Source organism: Marmota monax, unplaced genomic scaffold (assembly GCF_021218885.2).
Source record: "Marmota monax isolate L192 unplaced genomic scaffold, Marmota_monax_Labrador192_F-V1.1 WCK01_AAM20220418_F8-fsc00026, whole genome shotgun sequence".
NCBI classification, from domain to species: Eukaryota; Metazoa; Chordata; class Mammalia; order Rodentia; family Sciuridae; genus Marmota; species Marmota monax.
The window spans coordinates 10,257,493-10,279,938 of record NW_026693108.1 but is presented as its reverse complement, the minus strand read 5'-3'; the positions used below and the strand labels follow the sequence as shown (position 1 = coordinate 10,279,938).

Here is a 22,446-nt window from a genome sequence, read left to right as displayed (position 1 = left end):
TGAACATCAATTACGAAGTTGCAGGAAGGCTCAGCAGTTTTGTGAGAATGAAGCTGTATCACTCAAGTGTGATGAACTGAGGAGAAAACCCTTGTTTTTATCCAGCACTAGCACAGCCCTGTGCCCTGGCCGTGGTCGTGCCTTTCCAGCGTCACTGTGAGTTTGGAAGGCCCATGGCACACACTCGGCCTTATCAGCACAAACATAAAAGGGACATTCTGGCCCGGGGAATTGAGCTGAAATGACTACCAGGGTCAGAGTTTTTGCCAACCAATTATGGACTGAATATTCAAGACAGGTTTTGCAAAGTGCCAGCTACCAAGTGCTCCCCACCACACACAAGAAAAAGATTTAAAAAAGACCAATTTAGTGTAAATTCTTTTACAAATCCAATATTTATTTTATCTCTTTATGTACAAAAAGGAAACTCCAAATGAACATAAAACCAAATAAAATCCTTGTGGCTGCACTGACTTAGCTGCCCATTATCTCACACACACAAAGAACCATATAAACAATACACTGTCACCACGAAGTTACATTTGTGGTTCAGAAGGAATGTGATATTTGGCTACATGAAGAGTGTTCAACAAAGAGAAAGAGATCATAAAACGATGTGGGAGTAAAAGGATTCTTAGATAATCAGTCTGTTAAAATTAACCTAAACAGCAAATCTTCAATCAATAATATCAAGGCCCCAATTCATGTCTACTTGGTTGACCCAGCAGGAGAACCCAACAGCACTTTGTAATCGTTTTGCATTTCTAGTTTTCCCAGAGGACATGGACCACTGATGGTTGAAGAAAAATGCAGTTAATTCGTGGGGTACCAAAACTGGGGATTCAGAGTAAGATTTTGCATGGCACCGTTATTTCCACAGGAGGTTTGGTAGCAGGGGACTCACTTGGAATCTAACGTAGTACCGATGTGTTGGGATCACATCAGAATGTCCCGGTTGATTTATGGCAAAACAGAGAAGTGAAGCCAATGATGAAGTCATGCATGCAGATATTTCCTCTTTTTTTGTGAAACTCAGTTCCTAAGGGCTTTTTAAGAAACATGGTATTTCTGCATCCCTGTGTCTCTCAAGTGATTTGCCGACTGGTTTGTTTTAAACCACTTAGCATCAGGGTCACTTTGTTTGCCCGGGACCTGCACATGCAGTCTTCTTGGAAGCAGACAACATCATCTTAGAATAACTAAAGACAGAAATCAATTTCCGTTCTGACCTCCAAATATATTGTGCATATTAAAAAAAATAATATGAGAGAAAGAAGAGTCTTTTTAAAATTCAGAATCTGTAGTTTGTGAAACTACTATCATTTAGGCATGAGCTTGGTGCTGACCTTTTCAGATCAATCATTGATAAGAAATTCTCCCAAGAGAAGTACTTCTAGTGGAAATGAGGAAAAAAGTGAAGGAAGCCACGGCTCCTGTAGCATAAACACCGCCACGTTGGGCTTAGCACTCTTGGAGGGGGGGTAATGATGCCTAAGAGCACACATGAAGATACGCCTTAGTTTACAGAGACGATATATGACATTTTTAAATATCTACATCTGTTGTTGGTATAGTTTCTAATATTATCAATACTGTCATTATACAGATTTTCTTTCCTCTTTTTTTACTTTTTGTAGTGCCGGAGATCTAGCCTACGGCCTCATGAATCCTAGGCGAGTGCTCTACCACTGAGCTATACTCCCAGCCCCAATTTTTCTTGGATATATGATGATAATCCATCAAACACAGCTTTGACAGACTGATTTTTATGCCTTCGTATGGCAGGAAGAAAACCAATTAAGAATATCTTCCGCCCAGTTGGAATTAAATTATATATCAAATATGGGCTGCCCACTGGACACGACATGAAAATACGAGAAAGCAGTCTTCCCCTCTGTCTGCCGGAACTCCTTCTGTACTACTTTGCACCTAGACATCCAGAAGGTCATCTCCGCTCTCGTCACTCTCCACCGTCAGCTGCCTCGTCCACCACTTCTTCACCTCAGAGCCACAGGACGCTGCATCCGTCACGGGATTCATCTTGCACACTACAGATTTCATTTTGATCCTCTCTCCACACGGGAAGGTGACAGCAGGTGGTGGCTGGCTTGGTAGACTGGGGTCTGTGGAATTAGCAAAGAGTCCCGTGAGCAACTTGGGACAGCTTCACTGCGCAGCCCTTCCTGGAACACACAACATTCCCTCTGCAATGCTTTTGGCTCCTAAGTCCTGTCCCCAGATGTTGAGAGAAAAACCTTTTCAGCATTTGATTCTTTATACTCTTATTTGTAAATTGTACTCATGGACGACTAATAATCGCACTTAAAAAAATATGGGGCTTGCCCCGTCACTTCAGGATAATTATGAAAACCAGAAAATCACTAAGAGTTCCAATCTGGGTAAACAGGAGTGTCATAGAAATGTGTGAGCTGGTGCTCATTAGCATATGCCTGTAAAGAAAAAAATAAAGGAAAAGAAAGGATAGTGTCGTGGATGGTAAGGAGGGACATGGTGAGGGTGTGCAAGGAGAGATGTCACTTAGGGTCCCCACAGTCAAGTGCACACCTCCAACAGTTTCTTCCTTTGTAAAAGGAAGAGAATGCAATTGCCCCCTTGCACTATGTGAAGATTCAAACAGATGATGTGGGATGACCTCGTGCATTGATAGCGTCCCCTTAAAATGCTCATGGCTTTCTCTTCCACTTCACAAAATCAGCATGTCCCCAGTGGCTCTTGCATCACCATTTGTCTTTGGGGTCTTGTGGGCACAGACCACTGGAGGGAGGCATTTTTGACATTAAGTGAATATGGGAGATGGCACATTCTCCCCCAGAGCTGCTTTCCAATCTGTCCCTGGAGTGCCCAGGCCTCAGCATAGTCCCATCACACCATGGCCAGATTACAGTTACAGCCTCCAGCTTGTAACCTGCTCTGGGTGCTGCCCGGGACAATTTGCTCTGGACTGCGGCCACATCAACCTCCATAAGCACAGACTTGAGGGTACATCTTGCTCAGAGGCTGCTACCTGCCCGGAGGAGGAAGTGGAACTACTCAGCTTGTGATTTCAGGCTTTGCCTGTCCTGGCCCCACCACCTGCTCAGGCTTGTTCCCATCACTGGCTTTCCTGGAACAGCGAGGTCATCTCTGATCCCTGAATAAGAGACTCCTGGATATGAAACAGGACGTTGTGTTTGGCAGCAACTTTAGTGAAGAGCCACTGAACACCTCTAGCCCCAAAAGGTGTTTCACTGTCATCGCTTGGTGGAATATCTACGCTGCAAGGACTTTCCTACATCCTGCACCTCCTCACCTGGGATGGGCTGAAGTTGGGCACAGTTAAAGGGCAGGAGGAAGCCCTACTTTACTGGGCTCAGTTCTCTAAAGTGACAACCATGTGCCGAGGACACTGGGCTGTGCCTAGCAGTGCTCTCCTGACATCCCTGTCCTGAATCAATTATACTGGTTTTCCATCTTCCTTTAAAAGAAAATTCCTTCACTCAATCGGCAAAACATTTGGAAATAATAGAACTGTGAGATTCCAGGAGGGAAACTAAGGAGCACACTGGGACAGGGCCAGGCATGCAGTAAGCACTACATGAGTGCTGTGGTGGTCAGCATTACTGCTACCACTGAGGCAAGGCAGACTGCCTGAAGACGGTGAGCTGCACAGCTACCCGTGCCAGCAAGGTAAAGCAGGGCCTGTGTCTTTTTTGAGAACTTCGTGTCATTTTCTGAGTGATCAGCTCTGCCCATTCCCTCTAAGAGAAAACGCATCTCGCCCTCTGTGAGATGTCTTGAGCGCATGCAGGCAGCCCCTGGACACCTCTTTCTCCTTCCTTTCTGGGTCCTGGCTGCCACCCATCTCAGTTTGCGAACAGGAGCTGCCTTCTCAGCCACGGCAGTAAAGAGGACAGCCAAGGCACTACATTTAGGGAAGTTATTTTGAGAAGACTGTTTTTGATAAGGGGATGCATTTTTTTTATTGTTTTACTGTTTGAAAATAATCAGGCACAGGTTTTGCTATAGTTTGGATCCGGAATGTTCCACAAAGGCCCATGGGCTAAAGGCTGGGTCCTCAGCTGGGCGCTATTGAAAGGTGGTGGAATCTTTAAGGGTGGGCCCCAGTGGGACTCTTATGTAATTGGAAGCATGCCCTGGGAGGAGATTGTGGGACACCAACCTCTTCCTCTTTAGCTCTCTCTTTTTTTCTCTCTCTCTTTTTCCCTTTTTAGTGCTAAAGGACAAATCCAGGGCCTTGCACATGCTAGCTAAGTGCTCTGCCACTGAGCCACACCCCCACCCCTTCCTGCTTGGCTGGGACGGGGTGTATGACTTCCTCCACCCGGCATGCATGTCCCCACAATGATGTGGGGTCTTGCCACAGCTCCCAAAGCAATGGGCCAACTAGTCATGGAATGAGACCTCCAAAACTAAGACAAGATATACTGTTCTTCTTTTTAAGTTGATTATCTCTGTTATTGGTTATAGTAAGAGCGAGCTGACTAATACAAACCCGTATTTTCAAATTCAAGACCCAAAGCACACAAAGAGAGTAAATGCCTGTTAAAGGTCCCCATCGATGGCAAAGTGACTGATGTACCTACCAGAGGGCCGACACCACTGCCCAACCTTCCTTTGGGGCTTCTCAGCCTCTGATGCATCCTGCCGACTTCCTCCTCTATCAGACAGAGTGGGGCTCAGGAGCTGCTGCTGGCTGCTCGTCTGTGTGGGAGAGGAATCCAGCAGTCGTGACTTTTTCAAAAGATATTTTCACTTGACACACAATATTCATGCATATTTATGGGGTACTAAAAAGGAAGTTATGGCTCTTATTTTTTAAAGCATGTTTGGTTGACGATATTTGTACATACATATGGGATGCGTATGCTAATTCAGTTCATGTGTACAGGGTGTGATGGTGAATCAGGGTAATAGGCATTTCTGTCTAATCTGCTCAAGGATTTCTCATCTCTATGTGTTGGGAATCTCTGGACCTTCTTGCTATTTTGGAATACATGAGGGAGCCAACAATGTGAAATCCACATGACACAGCTAGGGTCAGAGAGGGTCTCTTGGAGCCTCCTGCCAGGCCCTGGGGCCTTAGGCTTCAGGTCAGATCTTGGCCCGGGATTGTGCCGCTACACACCACAAGCTGGGGGTCTCTGTGCAGAAGGCTGAACAGACTCCATGTGGTTAACTGCAAATCATAATTGGGACCTCATAAAGGAGCAGGAAGCCCCTGCCAGCTGTGTCTCACACAGACAGGGCTTTCCAGGATACTGATGATGCCTGTGATGTTTTATAGACGTGTAGATTTGAGTGTAGAAATGAAAATATCTGGTATTTTAGGAGATAAGCTCCTCAAGCCATCTTCCAGAGTGTCAGGTGCTTCTCAGATACCCAGCTAAGAAGAACAAACCCTCGATGAGTCTGATCAGCAGTCAAGGAGGTTGAAAGACACGTGCAAACATTTACACTGACTGGAATGCAAATTTCTATGACTTAACAAGGGGAAGAAAACCTTCAGGCTGCAGCCCCAGGTAAACCATGCTCCTCTGAGGCACGTGATCTCTCCAGGCTCAAACTCAGCCCTGAGATGAAACTAACTCTTTAGGCAAAATAGAAACAAAACCCAGAAAACAAATCTAAAAGCCCAGCATTATTAAATTCAGGGCATTCGCATTTTTTAGTATCTACATGCTACAGTTCAGGTCTTGAATGTCCCCCTAGGTGGGGAAGGCTTGGTCCCCAACCTCCCAGCCTGTGGCGCTGTCCAGAGGTGGTGGAACCTCTAGGAGGGGGCCTAGTGGAGGGAAGTCAGGTCATGGGGGATGTAACTTGGGACTATGGTCTCCTCTTCCTAGCTGCTATGAACTCCCATCCTCCACCAGGATGTGCTGCCCAAAGAGATAGAGCCAACTACCCCGTGGGTTAAAATCTCCAAACCTGTGAGTCAAAAGAAACCTTCGCTTTTTCTAAGTTGATTATCTCAGGTACCTTGTCATAGTGACAGGAATCGAACTAACCTATTGGTCAAAAAGAACCTTTTGAATAGCCACCAGAGACTCCTGAATGGCAAAGCCACAAACCTCGTCTGGTCCACAGCTCCTACCTTGGGTGGCATGTTAGGATCCTGGCTGTTGGCAGTGGTGTCCTCACTTGGCTGGGTGGTCTCGATGCTGGGAGGGTTCAGGAAGCGGCTCAGCTCTTGCTGCTGGCTCTCTCTCAGGCTGTGGATGATGCTGCAGGACTGCTGCTGTTTCTGTGGGAAGAAACGTTCCTTCAGTAACAGAAAAATGAACCCAGCGTCCCTGCCCCACATGCCAGTCCCTCTCTCCTCCCCTCTCCAAAGATCTGTAGGGTGGGTGACCTCCTAAGAACTTCCAAACCTTGAAGTTGTTTCAAGGACCAGGTAGACTAATAGAAAGGAGGGCTTTGATACTGAGGAAATGCTTTGCCTGCCTTTTCATTTGCATGACAATTGACCTGTTATGTTCATTGATACTAGCTTATGTTTTCTTTGTGCTCCGATTTTTCCCTTCTGATTTTATTCTGTGCTCATTAAACTGGTGCCAGCTCTCCCTTTCCTGCAAGTTGTAAGCAGCTGAGAACTTGGGTGGGGGAGGAAACCTCTGCCCCTGTTTTGGTTCTGGATTCCGCAGACCTGCCAGTAGCAATCCTGCAGGCCTGTCTGTCTTGGCCTACACCGAAGCCAGGACTCCCTGCCTCCCGCATTACTGGCCAGCTGTGCCAGAGTGGCAGGGGGCAGTTGGCCTCGCCCAAGGAAGTGATGATTTCTTTTCTCTGGGGACCTTTTCTCCTCCAATAGAAATGCGTGTTTCTGCAGTTGATGTTGTTCTGAAGAGCAGGATTTAAAAAAAAAGTCTTATATGGCCAGGTATATTGGTGCATGCCTGAAATCCCAATGATTCAGGAGTCTGAGGCCAGAGGACCACACAAATTTGAGGCCAGCCTCAACAACTTAGCAAGACCCTGTCTCAAAATAAAAGATGAAAGAGTTGTGGATGTAGCTCAGTGGTAGAGCAGTCCAAGGTTCAATCCCTAGTACCACAAAAAACAAAAACAAAAACACAGCGTATGCCCACGCAGTATATGTTCATTCATTTATGAGTTAGAGACTTGCATAAGCTTATATTCTGGGCAGCTATAAACGGACCAGTAAGTGTCCACAAGAGGTGGTCTTTATAGACCTAACACCACCACCAAGGGTATGTTGGGATTTTTAGCAGCAATTTGAAAGTAGTAAACTCAGTCTCAGTAGATATTTTGGAGTTTTGTGCAGTTGAGTTTATAAATATTTGAATACCTATAAACTGCTATTTCAGTCTTCATGTTACATTATGAAAATGGGGTTCATTTGAAACGTGTTAGGGACCACTGAAGGGAATGAGGCTGAGCTTGGACTGGAGCTGAGGTGGCTGCAAGTGACATGTCCTAGTCACAGGAGTGCCCGTGACTCATGGAGCTCTTGCCTCTGACCCCTCCTTCTCTGCCAGGACGGGGACCCAACCCAGGCGCTGTGGCTCACTCACAGCCCGGATGCGCTTTAGACACTTCTTCAGCCACATGCGGATGGTCTGCTTGGCCACCTCCTCCTCGATGGTGTACTCCAGCTGCTCCCGCGCCAGGAGCTCCTCCAGCTGCAGGCTCTTGCGGATGTCCACTGAGCGGTAGGACAGCATACTGGGGGAGCACGAGAGCAGCACAGGTCTCCTCAGAGGTCTGCAGACCCAGACAGCACGTCACCAAGCCCCCGGGGGTTGTGTGGGATGCCACCCCTTGACAGCTGGGTAGCTTGGGCTGGTGATGTCACTTCCGCATCTCCCTTCCCCTGTCTCTAAATGAGGACGGTCATGGTACCCACCTTACTGAGTGAGGCCGTGAGTTCAAATGTGTGATCTCTGTAGTGGCAAGTGCCATCTAAGAGCTTATACAACGAAGACACAGGGTAGGCGACGGTCTGGCTCCCCAGCTGGGGAATCAGACTCCAGAACGTTTCCTAAGGAGGCCTGCTCTCTCCATACTTCCTTCACGTTGGCTCTATCAAAGCTGGTTAATACCTCGGCTGTGCCTCGTGCACGCCCCACCCCATTTCCCTCGTTATCAATCTCGCACATCCCTCTGTATCTTCTTTATGGATTTTAGAGAATACACAGCAGGGCAGTGTTCACCCCCATTTAGCCCTCGGCTGGCTGTGCCCAAAGAGTAGTAAGTGAGGCCAACAGGGCTGACGTGTTCCACTGGGGCCTGAGGGCAAGAAGGCAATCACAGCATCAGGACCGGGGTCCTCGACTCAAGGAGAACACAGCCCTGTCATGCAGCAGGCCCTGGTGCAACTCACTGCCCTGCTGGGAGCTCAGATCACAGAATGGAGGTCCTCACAAGCACGGGTCATTGGCCTTGTCTTCTTTGCAAAGTCTTTTCCCACCAAGGAGGATGGATTGAGAACCCAGCATTGCTTGACTGTGTCAGACACCGGGCTAGAGGACAGGGAGGCCACCACCACTACTGATTTGGTCATAAACCATGAGCCCCAAAAACCTTTCTCCCTCAACTTAAGTCAGATATTTTGTCACAGCCATGAAGAGCTGACGAACACAGGTTGAATGCTAATATTAATGGCAACAGTATGTCTGCGTGCTTCATGTTCAACCTAAAAACAATTTGTCAGTAGGAGGAAAGACTAAGTGACATTCTGAGAGAGATGACAGCCTGTTATTCACACCTATTTTCTATCCTTTTTTTTTTCCTGCCTTTTTAACTTGTTCCTGGGAGATCTGAAGAGTGAATGGTAAAATGGAGAGAACTTTCTCCAGGCCCTTCCTGTTCTGATCTGAACTCTTTTCATCTTCGAGCCATAAGTGTATTTCTGTATCACAGGGTGCTCTCCAAATTTGTGACACTGCACCCATCTAATTTGTCAGATACTTCAACGTGACCTACATAGCTACTGCGAGTCAAACACAGTATTACAAGGAAACCAACTGTACTGAAATACATTTCTCCAATTAGCTTCTTTATAAAGGTGGTGGTATAGTCACATAAATCTGTCTTTATTTCTCCATTAAATAGTAAAACCTAGCTGAGGTCAAATGACTTCTGTAACTTAGAAGTATTAGGATATTTTAAGAAGCCAGCCAAGGCAGTCATAACATGCCCTGAAAATTTCAATGATTTCTACTGATGACAAAGATGCAGGTATTGTTAATGCTGCCGAGGTTTTTTGCCTACATTCATCATGAAGAAAATGCTATATTTCAGAGAGTGAGAGTTGAAAATAAAAACATATTCGGTTTCTCCTGCAAGTTGTAGGCTTCCAAATTTTTATTTATGGGATCCTATTTAAGAAGCTGTTATGGGTTGAATGTTTCTCCCCAAGATAGGTATGTTGGGGGCCTTAATCCCTAGCACCTCACAAGGTACTAAGCAAAGAGTCACAAGAGATGCACTGAACTAAGGTGAGATTATACTAGGGCAGGCTGAGCACTTAATCCAATGTGACTAGGTCCTTATAAAATGAGACACACACACACACACACACACAAACACACACACACGGAGAACACCATTTTAACATCAAGGTGGAGATTGGGGTGCTGCTTCCACAAACTAAAACTTGGCAGGAAACCACCGGAAGCTCAGGGGGAGTTCTGGAAAAGATTCCCCCCACAAGCCCTGCCAACAGCTTGATCTCAGACTTCCAGCCTCCAGAACATGAGACAATAAACTGTACGCTTTAAGCCACTTGATTGATGCTATGTTGTTACAGCAGCCCAGGAAACCAACAGGACACCTCTCAGAGATGAGCAGGAAAGACAAGATCTCAGTTTGGCCCTTTGACTGGGTGCTCATTAAATGCCTGGAAAATGGAGTATTTCAACTGGCCAAGGGCAATGTGCAACCAGCCATGGGCAATCACTATGGAGCAGGCCAGGAGGAGGTGACCCTAGCACTGAGCGAGAAGAGCTGCACTCTAGCACTAGCTCTGCCATGGAGCCAGGTGACCACGAGCAAGTCCCATAACTTTCAGGACACCTCCCTCACTGCAGAATGAAGGTGGGACTGTACTCTCCCAGGTCCCTCTCCCTGTCCCTTCTGGGATGTCAGGCCATGGCTTCCCCCCTCTCCCTTGTGAGGTGCACTTCACACCTGGGAAGAGTCACCCTACTTTATAACCTTGGCAGTGTGGCATGCCAGGCTTTGTACGTCCTTGATGATTGCATTCACAAGTGCCCTGAGAGTTACAGCTGGGTCTTGGACTGGGCTCAGTGCTGTGGCCCTGCGCTTTGAAACCCGCCTGGTACCTCAGGACGTCGTGGAAAGTGACGTCGCCACCGTTGTGCAGCCGCTCCATCTCGTAGCACATGTGCTTAAACAGGAGCTTGTCCTTGTCAAGGTCCACCTCCAGCCTCCCCCGCAGCAGCCGCAGCAGGAACTTCACGCGGAACGTGGGGATCACGCCCTGGGTGGCAGAGCACAGTGCCGGTGAGTCATGGGCAGGCCCCGGGGGTCCGTGGGGTCTCTTCACGGGCTTGTGAATACAATCGTCAAAAAGCAAGAGGCAGGAGCTATTCCTCAAAATGTGGCATAATTACCACCAGGAAGGAAGAAAGCTGTGGGCCTCCTTGGAGGCTGGGTGGCGTAGGGGCACTGAGGAGAGCCCGGGATGAACACCTGAGCAGGGGCTTCTCCAGTCCTGTAGGATCCCATTGCAGCCTTCGCAGCCCAGGAGGGAGGAAAGCCCCCGTCTCTTCCCCTGGAGCCAACGCTTAGGACTCCTGACTCAGCCAGCCCTGCCCCCCGACCCACACCCAGTAACGCCCTCCCACCAAACACTGGGGCAGTGCACACATGCACGATCAAGTTGCTGGACTTGTTAACATTTATTACAAGTTGTTCTTGCATTGAAATCAGGGATTTCTCCATGACTGAAACACCTACATTCAAGATAAGGTAGCTCCCAGCTCTGCCCTCCTTCCGGTCAGAACAGATCTGGACCCTGAGACTCTAAAAGTATGGCTACCTTCTGGGCTCCACACCGTACCACACCAGCCCTGGCTCTGTCTTTGGATGAACACTGGTAACCCGTGGCTTCCTGTCAGTAGGTGGCATCTCAGTGTGAATGGGGTGTAGTCTTCCCTAAGTGAATTAGTTGAAAGCAGGCTTCTGTAGATGACCAGCTGTCATGGAGGTACCAGAGGACACAGAGCTGGGCCAGGTGCCCCATGCATATGTCCCAAGGGACTGGAGCCCAGGATGGGGGGCTACCAAAGAATGAAGAGAACAAACAGGGGTGGAGAGGGCTGTGCACTGCCCAGGCAGGCCCTGGCCAGAGTCCAGAACCCCTCATTTATAAGGCCTGCTTGCCTTGTTGGTCATTACGCTCTCCATCAACTATTTCTGAAACTATTTTTGTATCTTCCTCAGATTTTCCTATCCTTTGGTTTTTAGAGGTTATATTTTAGCTCCTCAGATGGGCCTGCTTGACCATCCCTGCTAAATTATCTGCCCTGGCTCTGCCACTGTGCCATTTTACCTTCTTCCAAGTACTTATGACTTCCTGAAATAACACAGATTGAGTATCACTTATCTAAAGTGCTTGATACCACAAGGATTTAAAATTTTGGATTTTTTTTTTCAGATTCGGAAATATCAGTGTAACCTGTGCAATGAGATAGCTATCTTGGGAATTAGACTCAAGTCTAAATACATAATATATTTTTCTTCTTTGCTTCTCACTGGGAAAACAGAACCTCTGTAAGCACAGGGCCTTCCATCAGTGCCTAGGTCTGTGCCTGAGCATTTGCTAAGATGAAAGGGAAGAGAAGTGGGAAGAGGAAGAAGGAAAGAAGAATCTTTGTTCAACTCAGTCCAGGAGGAAGAAGAAGAACCTGCTGCCGCTTTGGCTAAGGCTGAAACTTTGTCTATGTCTTATGGTTAAAACAGTCACATAACAACTCAGAAGTAGCTCAAAAGAACACTTCTGGATTCCACATGTAACTCCTTTGTATTTTTAATCAAGATGGTGGCTGGGGGCTGAGGTGATTGTGAGTCTGTATTATATGTGCTTTTGGTGGTTTCAAGAGGAGGCCCATGCTTGGAAAGGAGAAACTACTATTCTTTCCCTCTCCCCTCCTGGCATACTGGGCTGAATGGTCAGTGACAGCTTTCTGCAGGCTGCCAACGGCCATTCAGAATCCAACCTGTGTCAACGGCCAACCACAGGACAACTTAAACATCTGTGACACATCAGCAGGCCTCTGAGGGGTGGGACCTGAGGTCAAACCCACCCTCTTACCTCCCTTTTATCATCCACCATATTCCATATGATTTGAAAGTGGCGAAGATCATTATAACTCAGAAGCTGATCCTCCTCGGTGGAATAAAACAAGGAGAAGTTCTCTACAATTATGGCTAAAAAAAACAGTAAAAAAAAAAATTCAGAAGTTTGACAATGACAGAATTATGTTTTTTTTTTTTTTTTTTTTTTTTAGAAAAAGTCAAACTGCTATTCTAAATAATGACTCTTATCACCCACATAATAAAGCCAAAACTTGAAAGTGCTTGTAGTAAGGTTTTCCAAGTTGGCATGTTTCACACTTGGATTGAGCTATTTATCCAGCTCTTGCCTTTCCAAAACACGAGGGTCCTGGGTACAAACACACTTCTGTGCATATGGACCTTTGAGCCAGCTGGCTGCCATCTGAGTTGAGCGTTCCAGGGTAGTTCTTAAAGGCCATTTTGGGGTCTGGGTGGCCCCAAAGCTAGGTGAACAACATGTATTTTTAAAAACAAAAGTGTGATATTTCGAGGCCATGAAGGTAGCCTCCTTTCATTTGTTCCCAATATTTGTTCAACTCAATTCATGGGGAGAGCTCTTTTGAAATCAGTGATCATAACAAATAGTCTAATCCTTGAAATTGCAATCAACTGTCATTACATGCCTTTGAAAGGTCTTTCCAGCTTCTGGATTGAGAGGCACCAAATTATAATCCATGCCATAAAACACCCGCCCCAAGCAATCCAGGATAATTACTTGAAAATTGTACCTAATTATGTAAGTACCTGAGTTGAAGTAGATGAAAAACACTCAGTGGACGTCACCTACCTACAAGCAGGTTTAGCATGATGTAGGCGATGATGACATAAAATGAACAGAAGTACATAAGTGCTCCCGCATAATTCCCACAGTCCGTTGCCCAGTAGGTGAACTCATCTGGAGTGCAAAATGGGGGCTGAACCTGTGGTGAGGAGGAGGAGAGTGAGAGAAGAGGATCCTAATGTCTGCTGACAGGAGTTAGTGAACATATTTCTAACTTATTTGTAATAAGTTCCAAAGTCATTGTGCAAAAGTCATGTACACTGGGTACATCATCCACAGCAGACTGAAAGAATATTTCACTTGCACTATGCTTTCAGTCTTGGGGAATCTCAAGTTCATTGTCATTGTTAGGAGCTCAATAAAAATGAACCAGTTTCCTCCACTAGATATTCTTTCTGCTACCTCCACCGGATCCAAGTGGTCAGTAGACACTGTAACTGAATCACAGAAAGTCAAATAAAAATGCATTTGAAAAGTTCCTAACTTAAGTAATGGGTTAAGATCTAAGAAGGTAGACTATCTATAGCAAGTTCACATTCAAATTGCATAAGGAGTAATCCACCTTCCTGGGGCATCTTTACAGGGTATACCCTAAGATTCAGGTTATCATATTTAGGGGCCCATTAAAATGCCAACACCCCTGAGAAATGATCCTGGTATCTTTCAGCTTTTTCTTCTATATTCCCACTGCATCCTGCTGGCACTTTTATTTAGAATTTATTCAATTCTGCCTTGGGTTATATTTGATTTGGTAAATCCTGTCTCCATTATAAATGCATGAAGTTCTCTAGTTTTTATTATATGCTAGGCTTGTATCAAATGTTGGAGATAGACTAGTAAGAAAGACATAAGCCCTGTCCCTTGATGCTACCGACAGTCTTCATGGAATGGTGTAACATCAGGACCACCAGCTCCATATGGTAATTTGAATAAATTTATGCTAATTTACATAAAATAAAATTAAATATAAAATTTAATTTCTAGGTTACACTAGTCCTATTTCAATTGCTCAGTAGACATACTGCTAATGGTTTGCTGAATGGGACAGTACAGATTTCTAACACTGCAGAAATTTCTACAGGATAGCATTGATCTGGAAGGTAAGAGGGAGGTGAAATTAAATAATTCCATCCAATAATTTTCTAGAGTTGTGATATTTGCTGCAATGGAGAAATAGTGTTGTAAGACCATATGCAACTTTGGGGGCAAAATATCTAAAGGAACCGAGGCATAAACTGAGACCAGCAAATGATGGCAAACTATCCCAGATGAGGCAGGATACCAAAGGAAGAGTGATCAGAGTCATTGACCTCGGCTGCTTGAAGACACCCTGGACTTGGTGAAGACCTAGCACCTACCCCATGGCCCAGGATGAACTAGGGGCTCAGTGAATTCAATATCTGTTGATGCATTATATTAAAGAAGTGGCACTCGCCTTGTGGACTGCCAAGATGTTAAAGGTAGGAGAGACAGAACGATGTTCATATAAGGAATATTTGTTGACTGGAACTACAAGTTCGAGTTCAGTTGATTATTTACCCCTGGATTTACATTGCAATGTAAAAGAATGCAATTTATGGACCAAAAGGCCAGGATATGTAGAATTATACAAGGTCTTAACAAGGACCATACCACCAATGTTGCATTGCCAAAGGTACTACGCTGATTCTAGTGCAGGTTCAGATAATGATGAGGAGATATTTACCATACAATCATGCATGATTTTGTTCCAGTCTTCACCTGTGACAATTCGGAATAGTACAGTAATAGCTTTGCCAGCTGAAGAAAAATTTGCATGCCTAATTTAGGAAAACAACAATAACAGAATGTTATTATTATTATTAAACCATATTATTATGGTTTGTCATGAAGTAGTATGATTTGTCACCACCAAAACAGGTCATACCCTCTTGTTGCCATTTATACTTGCCTGCAAGTATAGCCATGTGAATACACCAACACCAGCATGGCCCCTGATTTCCTGACTTTCATCTAGAACGACCAAGTGAGCAGCTTTAGCTACTACCAGTGAGTCCTTCTTTCACTTGGACTATGGTATAAAAGCGGGGAGCACTGATGAATCAAATAACGATTTCTTCACCAGAGCATATTTGTGCTGGACACCATGGTGCACGCCTGTGATCCTAGCAGCTCGGGAAGCTGAGGCAGGAGGATTGCAAGTTCAAAGCCAGCCTCAATAAGTTGCTGAGTTTGACTTTGAGGCCCTGAGTAACTTGGTGAGACCCTGTCTCAAAATAAAAAATAATAAATAAATAAAAAGGTCTGGGATGTGGCTCCATGATTAAGCACTCCTGGGTTTAATCCCTAGTACCAAAACCAAAAACAAACCAAAAGCATGTTTGTATATACTTTGCTGTGTAAGGACCTTAAAAAAAAAATGACATGCTCCCATAAAATTCAAGATCACTTTTAATACATAAAAACCATCTTGGGGTTTCTAATTTGCCATATTTTGCTAAAAAAGAAATCCACCTTAAGATTGTTTCATCCAAAACATAGAATATTTTCACAATACATGGATAGAAAAAGGGCTGGGATTAGGACTGGTTATTCCTTCATGTTGGTAGGATTATGGGTTCATTTCGACTGCTTTTATTCTGAATCTTGTAAGATTTCTAAACTAAACATGCATACCTTGTTCAATTGGGAAAATGTCATTTTGGCTATTATCTTGGCTATTATTTTATTTTGATTTCCAACTGATTGCTTTCCTTCCCTACCACCCCCCAGGTCTTTAATAGACAAAACACGTTTGCTTGACAAACGAACAGAAAGATAGCTGCAAATCAACCTGTTAATGTTCTCTCCGTATTTCACGGTACCAAACAGAACGACGCCGGCAAAGGCGTAGCAGAGCAGCAGGAGGAACATCCCCACGATGATGAAGAAGCTTTTGTACATGCTGACCACCACCGTCAGGAGCAGCATCTTCAGAGTCACCTTGATGGGGGCCGGAGAGAAGGAAGAGAGAGCAGTTAACCCGGAAGCCCAGCAGGACCTGCGGGAGAGCAATGTGAGGGCGGCTGGCTCCTGAGCAACTCCAGGAGAATCACGGGAAAGCGGCTTCCTCGCAGGTATTATTTATTTACTTATTTATTTGGTATCAGGGATTGAACCCAGGGACACTTAACAATGGAGCCACATCCCCATCCCCCTCTTTATATTTTATTTAGAGACAGGGTCTCCCTGAGTTACGTAAGGCCTCAATAAGTTGCTGAGTTTGACTTTGAATTTGTGATCCTCCTGCCTCAGCCTCTTGAGCCACTGGGATGATAGGCATGTGCCACTGTGCCCGGTTTCCTAGTGGGTGTGAACTCTAAAAGTTATTCAAAACCTGTCAGGCACTGAGAATTCCATTCATATTTCAAATGGTTAAAGTCTCTTCTGCCAGGTTAATAAAAGTAACAACCCAAACGTTCCCGTCTTGCATTTCTCTTCTCTTGAGCCCCTGTTCTCTCTCTATAAGGACGATGCGTTTTTGGTCTATTGCAAGTAGGCTTGGCTTGCTTTCACAAAAGCAAGCCTAAATAGTGGTATAATACTAAATAATCATCAAATATTAAGTATATTGATCACTTGGATTTACAGAATGCATATAGAAAATAATGTTAGAAGCAAAATTTTCTCTAAAAAATGAAAACTTACAAATAGAATGTATGCACAATCAGGAACAAAGAATATAAAGAGATTTAGAACTGTGGAGTCATCGCTGTCATTAAATATTAGTTTTCTCTGCAGCAAAGTTACTCAATTTAAAATAAAACATAAAATAAAGACATTTTAATGACCATTGGTTTTTGTGTTTATGGCTGGCATTTTTAATTGATTATCGAGTTTACTTAGCAAATATGAAGAATAAATTAAGCAATATAAATGGCAAGAGACATCACAAGATAATTAAGCTACTGATTTAACATTTAACTGTTAACCTTGACTTTGTGATTTCTAGTCATTTGTTGACTGCAGCCCTATCACCCAGGACAGCTGAAGCCAGGGGGCCACTTTTTCTTCATTGCCTATGTGATTTTTGCAAGGATTTTTTCCCCCTCTGGGGTGCCGGGGAAGAACAAGGGCCTCACGTGTGCTAGGCAAGTGCTCTACAACTGAGCTGCACCCGTCCCTTGCCAGCATTCTCTGTGACATACTCACATGCTTTCCACAGATGGAGAAAAACCTGAAGACGATGACACAGGCACCCATCATGTAGGTATAGGCGTTCTGAAATGGAAGCAGAAGACAGCTTTCGTCATTTGCACAAAAGATCTTGTTTCCATTCCATTTTCCATTTTAAGTCTTCTGTGAAGCCTACTGAATAATTAGTTTAATAGAAGGTGAAAATTCTCCTAAGAAATTTATCTAAAAAAGGTGCAGAAAAGGTCGCCACCCACAACTCATGAATAAGTATTAGATGTGAAATCAAATCTCAAATGAAACTTGGAGGTCTGTTTCGCTCAGCTAATTTCCGTATTTCAAAATTTATTGTGCATAAAACAGTGACTGGCTCTTTTGAGGACAGGGTGTAAGAAACAGAGGGTAACCATGCAACACAAGATAGCCAAGTGGGACATGACATAAAAGGGTCCCAGCAAAGAGAGAAGACTGATGTTGGAAAGGTGACCGCAGGCACAGTCCTCTCTGAAGACCAGCCACACATTCACCAGTCCAAGTTGACTTAGAGAAGTCCCCAGCTCAGAAACACACCCTGCTCTTCCTCCAAGGGTATGATGAGAGCAGGAGATGACTCTGCCTTATGACTAAGAAGGCTGCATCTGAAGAGCTAAGATCCCGCTGGCTGCCACTGTGATAACAACCTTGACATTCATCTGGTGCCAAAGCATGACTGTTCTCCAGGAGGCTGCCCAGCCAAGTGACAACAGTCACAGATGGGTCCTCGGGAAGGGGGTCCAGTGAGAGTCCTGGGGAGGTGCATGCCAAGGAATGTGCACACAGCATTTTTGGACGGTGGACAAGGACTGCACCTTCCTTCCCAGAAGTCCCCTACAAGCTGTGGCAGGGAAAGGGCACCTCCCAGGGCCAGAGGTTCCTGGACAAGAACAAAAGCAGTCAAGCAGAACAGGCAAGTTGGTCTTTGTGGCTCAGATTTCCTCTCTGCAGACATCTGGGATTAGGGAGCCTACTCCATTCTTCTGGGACTGACAAGCTTTTAGTTTCAAATCTGACTAGAGACGCAAAACCATGGGCTTTGCTGCCTCTTCCTTCCATGCTAGCTCAGGGTCTGCTGTCTTCCTCTTGTTCCAAAATTCATGACCACTAACAGCTTCCAGGATGACAACTGGTGCTTCCTCACCTGGAGCACAAGGTCCTGGGCAGACTGACTCCTTCCTGCCCATGAAAATCTTACCAGGCCGCTCCTGCTCCTTCTAACCTCCCCCCACACAAGCTTTCCTTCTTCCAGCTCCTGCACCCTCATCACAGGCCCCGCTGCCCAAAATGTTCTCCCTCCTCCAGATGGCGCCCATCACCCTGCGCTCCAGACCTCTCCCATGCAGCTGCCTCCCACTCCTGCTGTCCCAGGAACACAGGCTGCCCCCCACCCCGACCCCCCACCCCACCGGGGCATCATTGTGATTCTCACTGAGCATGCGGTGGCTACCTAGCTTTCTAGGGTATGAGCTTTACAAGGACAGCAACTGACATTGTTTTGCTCATTACATTCTGCTCAGTCCTAGCACAGTGCCATACACATCTGTGTGCTCAAAACTCTATTGTTTGAAAAAAAAGAATCCAGGTGACTGAGGGCTCAAGCAGTCCCTGCTGCCAAAGGCACCATGATGTCATACCAAGGCAAGCCCTGCCTGAGGGGTAGCTGGGTTCTGTGTGTTGTCAGTCTGTCTTGACAGGCCCCCAGTGTTAAAGGGGATGGGGGAATGAGACGACTGATAATATGACTTTCAGCTGGGGTCAAGGAGAACAACAAGAAAAAAGGTATTTACAGTAACACCTTCTGGGTTGGTGCAGTCCTGACAGTTTGAAAAAGCTTCCCTTGCATGATTTCATGTGATCTGCATAACACCTCTATGGAATAAGTGGATGGTGAAGTGACATCCCTCCCTCCAGCTCAGAGAGCAGGAACAAAGGATCACCAAAGACATGTAACGGGATGAAGCCAGGAAAGTGGTAGAGCTAATAAATCCACACTGCCTAATATGGGCACAACCAGTCACGTGTGGTTATTACACATGGGAAATGTGGCGGGTGCGTATGAGGGTGTGCTGTGAATGTGCAATCCACCGTCAAGACTTCATGCCAAGAAAAAGGACATAACTGATTTAATCAGTTCTGCTCGTTGCTCACCTGCTGAAATGATGATCTTTTGTAAATGGGATATGAGTAAGTTAGAAAATATTAAACTCTAGTCAAAATCTGATTCTTCTTCAGTTTCTCCTAGAAAAATTTAAGTGGCATCTGTGGCCACGTTTTATTCCTACTGGACAAGATCACTCTAGATCGTGGTCAAGCATACCCATGACTGCAGATTTTGAGCTGAAACTCAGACTGAAATGAAAGATGAAAGCATTTTGGGCAAATAGTGAGGGCCTAGGCATAGAGCTGGAGAATGGGGTGCTTTGGAGAAATGTCAACTAGGTTCTGGGAGGAAATAGGACCCTGGAAGTACCTGTGAATTACATAGCAAAATATTGCTTGTAACGGAGTGGGTTGGAGTCTACACTTAGGCTCAGAATACAGAGTCTGAGGCTTCTGCCACCAGCTGTGTGAATTTGGACAGGCGCCTTAATTTCTTTTTCAGTTTCCTTTGCTCTCTCCCTTTGGTTTGATCCTGTGGTAAAATGAAGTTTTCAATGAAGAGTCTCTTTAGGTCTTTCTTTTTGGCTTGCACACTCCAGGCTTTGAAGGGCCAAGTTCTGCCCATGTGAAGAGTGTGGGCATGTGCACACAAGCATATGTGTGTTTGTGTGTGCAAGCATGCCTGAGGGTTGATCACAACCAAAGTTGGATTGTAGTTAATCTAACACGTGAGAGTGGACGGCATGGAGGGAAGAGAGACTGGGAACAGCTCTGCCCCAAGCTGAGCTGGAAACACCAGCTCAAAGCCCAAGTGTGCACCTACCAGGAGGGCGAAGTGGAGCACCACCCACACCACTCCGAGGGATGTCACTAGGAGGTCGTATCGATTTCTCCTGCTCTGCCAGAAGCCTGCAGGTGACATGGCTATGATCTTCATTGTAACCTGGAGAAAAATAATGAGGAGAATAAGCACAGGATGAGTGTTCCGCCCATATTTAAATCTCTTAACTTGAGTCACATTCTATTTTTTAAAGATGTAATAAACAGTTAATTAATAATGTATACGTTTTTATTTTCAAAGCTAAGTAGGTTACAAATCTATATTCTCCTCTTTTCTCCTCATTTGACGATTTGTTACAGCAGGACATTCTTCTTTCTCAAGTAAAAGAACATAGATATTTCAGAAGCACCAGCCAGTGCAGGGTGCTTCTGTCTTTCAAAGACCGTGGATGGGGTTGGAAAGTGATCTCGTATGGACCATGTGTTAAAATAATCCTGGCTGAGCCAGTGTTCACTTTGCCACCACACTGCAATTTGAAGCCTTGGACTACAGTGGCTTGGATGGTTAGCTCTACATAGTTGAGCTCACAGAGCTGGACAGACAAACATCCAGACCCAACAAGCTATGGTAGTTAGAGAGACTGGGAGTCCGAAGTGAAGTCTTTGTTCAAGTTCAGCGGAACAGCCAGAAGAGGAGGTACCCCACAAGCACGCTCCTCCTGCCGCCAGCCCCGCTGCCTCCAGAGCCATCAAAGGTGATGAGACACACATCAAAAGGGCACACTGACTTACTTTAAAACTGCCCACAACTCCCCCGTTCCCCCCAGAGCCGGCGGACTCCTTAGGATTACCTCCAGCACAAAGATGAAGGTGAACACAACCGACATTGTTGCCAAAGGGACGGTCACGGGATCCTCCACGTCCCACTGCAACAGGAAGAACACACAGGTCATTGCCACATCTACTGGACACCAAGTCCCCCCTCTGCGGTCCATGTTAACGCGACTGTGAATCTTAATGTTTTACTAGAGGACAGAGATGGCAAATGGCTGTGGCAGCTTGTGACATTCCTGGATGTACCAGTGAATATAGAATTCCCTCCCACCGTCTCAAGGTGAAACCAAGTACCTTGACAGACAGCAGCACGGACTGGGCCAGAACAAGTAACGCGATTGTCCTCTTAAAAAACGGGTGCTGGGTTATGTCATACATTTTAGCTCTAAAACCATCATTATCTGGAAAAGAAAGGTTTAGGCAAGGGCACTTCAGACGGGGGTCACATTTAAATTTCTTGCTCTGGTTTTCTTTAATGCTCACCTTAAAGCCCATTACATCCCCCTCCTCCAGTTCAATCTATTGTGAAGCATTTTGCAGGAATGCCTGGCTCTCGATATTTAAAATGACAGTGCATGACGCGGTCCGTATTGGAAGGAGAAGCACATCATTCAATTTCTGTCAGTTTAATACATTTCACTCATATTTTTTAAAGGCAAGCACAAATATATTTTATTTAAAAAATCATTTTTTCATTAAGGCTTGTTCTGAGAGCACTGAAGCACAGCGTTTGGGTGGTTGATTTTAATAGCCTATGAACAGCTCTGTAGTTTGGAGCCTGTTTCTATATTAACTTATGCACAACCTCCCAGTGGCCTCACAATTATTATTTTAATTTAAATCTGAGACTCCTGGGGAATCATGAACACTAGGGCCCAACATGAATAAAATCAGAGCATCTTTGATACCCGGGCGGGGTGGGAGATGAAGCGGCTGTGCGATCTTCAGTCTGCTCTTGAGATCTTCCCATCTCCTCTGATCTACAGTCAGCAGAGCCGTCCCCTTGACAAACAAAGAAAGCAGCAAAAAGAAGAGGGAAAGAAGGTTGCAGATGGGGGGGTTTTACAAACAGGGCCGGTGTCGGCTCACAATAAAGATATTCTCCAAGTTCTGTGCTGGTTGAAGAAACACGGACAGAATTCTCACTCTGCCTTGAGAGGCGGCCCCAAAGGCAGGAGGAGACCTTCAGAGAACAACCAGCAGCCTTCCGCCATTGTCTCTGACGGTAATACTTAGGTCTGGGAAAATTTTATGAAGGTCTCCTATAAGGTTACATTGTGAAAAAGGCATACTAACCAATAAGGGTTAGTTTCTTTTCACAGGGGCAAAATTCCAGTTTGCCAATGCTGCTGCTTCTAGTTAAGGTGTTTTTTAAAGAGATGAAACCACAGAATTTGCTTCTTTAAGGAATCAGGGCTGTG

The 22,446-nt window shown here is 45.4% G+C and overlaps 1 protein-coding gene across 6 annotated transcripts in view; it reads right to left on the bottom strand.

Annotated features, from left to right (window-relative positions):
* Positions 1-384: 384 nt before the first annotated feature.
* Positions 385-22,446, bottom strand: part of Nalcn (sodium leak channel, non-selective) — a 301,994-nt gene continuing 279,932 nt past the window's right edge. For all 6 annotated transcript variants that reach the window (XM_058582741.1, XM_046454990.2, XM_058582742.1 and 3 more), the window contains 14 exons: positions 21,934-22,027; positions 21,320-21,426; positions 21,043-21,117; positions 20,235-20,354; positions 17,294-17,362; positions 15,936-16,084; positions 14,829-14,922; positions 13,130-13,262; positions 12,320-12,435; positions 10,326-10,483; positions 7,554-7,704; positions 6,113-6,262; positions 4,605-4,722; positions 385-2,123 (listed from right to left, as the gene is read on the bottom strand). In XM_058582741.1, the coding sequence (XP_058438724.1) occupies positions 1,930-2,123; positions 4,605-4,722; positions 6,113-6,262; positions 7,554-7,704; positions 10,326-10,483; positions 12,320-12,435; positions 13,130-13,262; positions 14,829-14,922; positions 15,936-16,084; positions 17,294-17,362; positions 20,235-20,354; positions 21,043-21,117; positions 21,320-21,426; positions 21,934-22,027 (1,728 nt within the window). In that variant the 3' untranslated portion in view covers positions 385-1,929. The remainder of the gene's footprint in view (positions 2,124-4,604; positions 4,723-6,112; positions 6,263-7,553; positions 7,705-10,325; positions 10,484-12,319; positions 12,436-13,129; positions 13,263-14,828; positions 14,923-15,935; positions 16,085-17,293; positions 17,363-20,234; positions 20,355-21,042; positions 21,118-21,319; positions 21,427-21,933; positions 22,028-22,446) is intronic.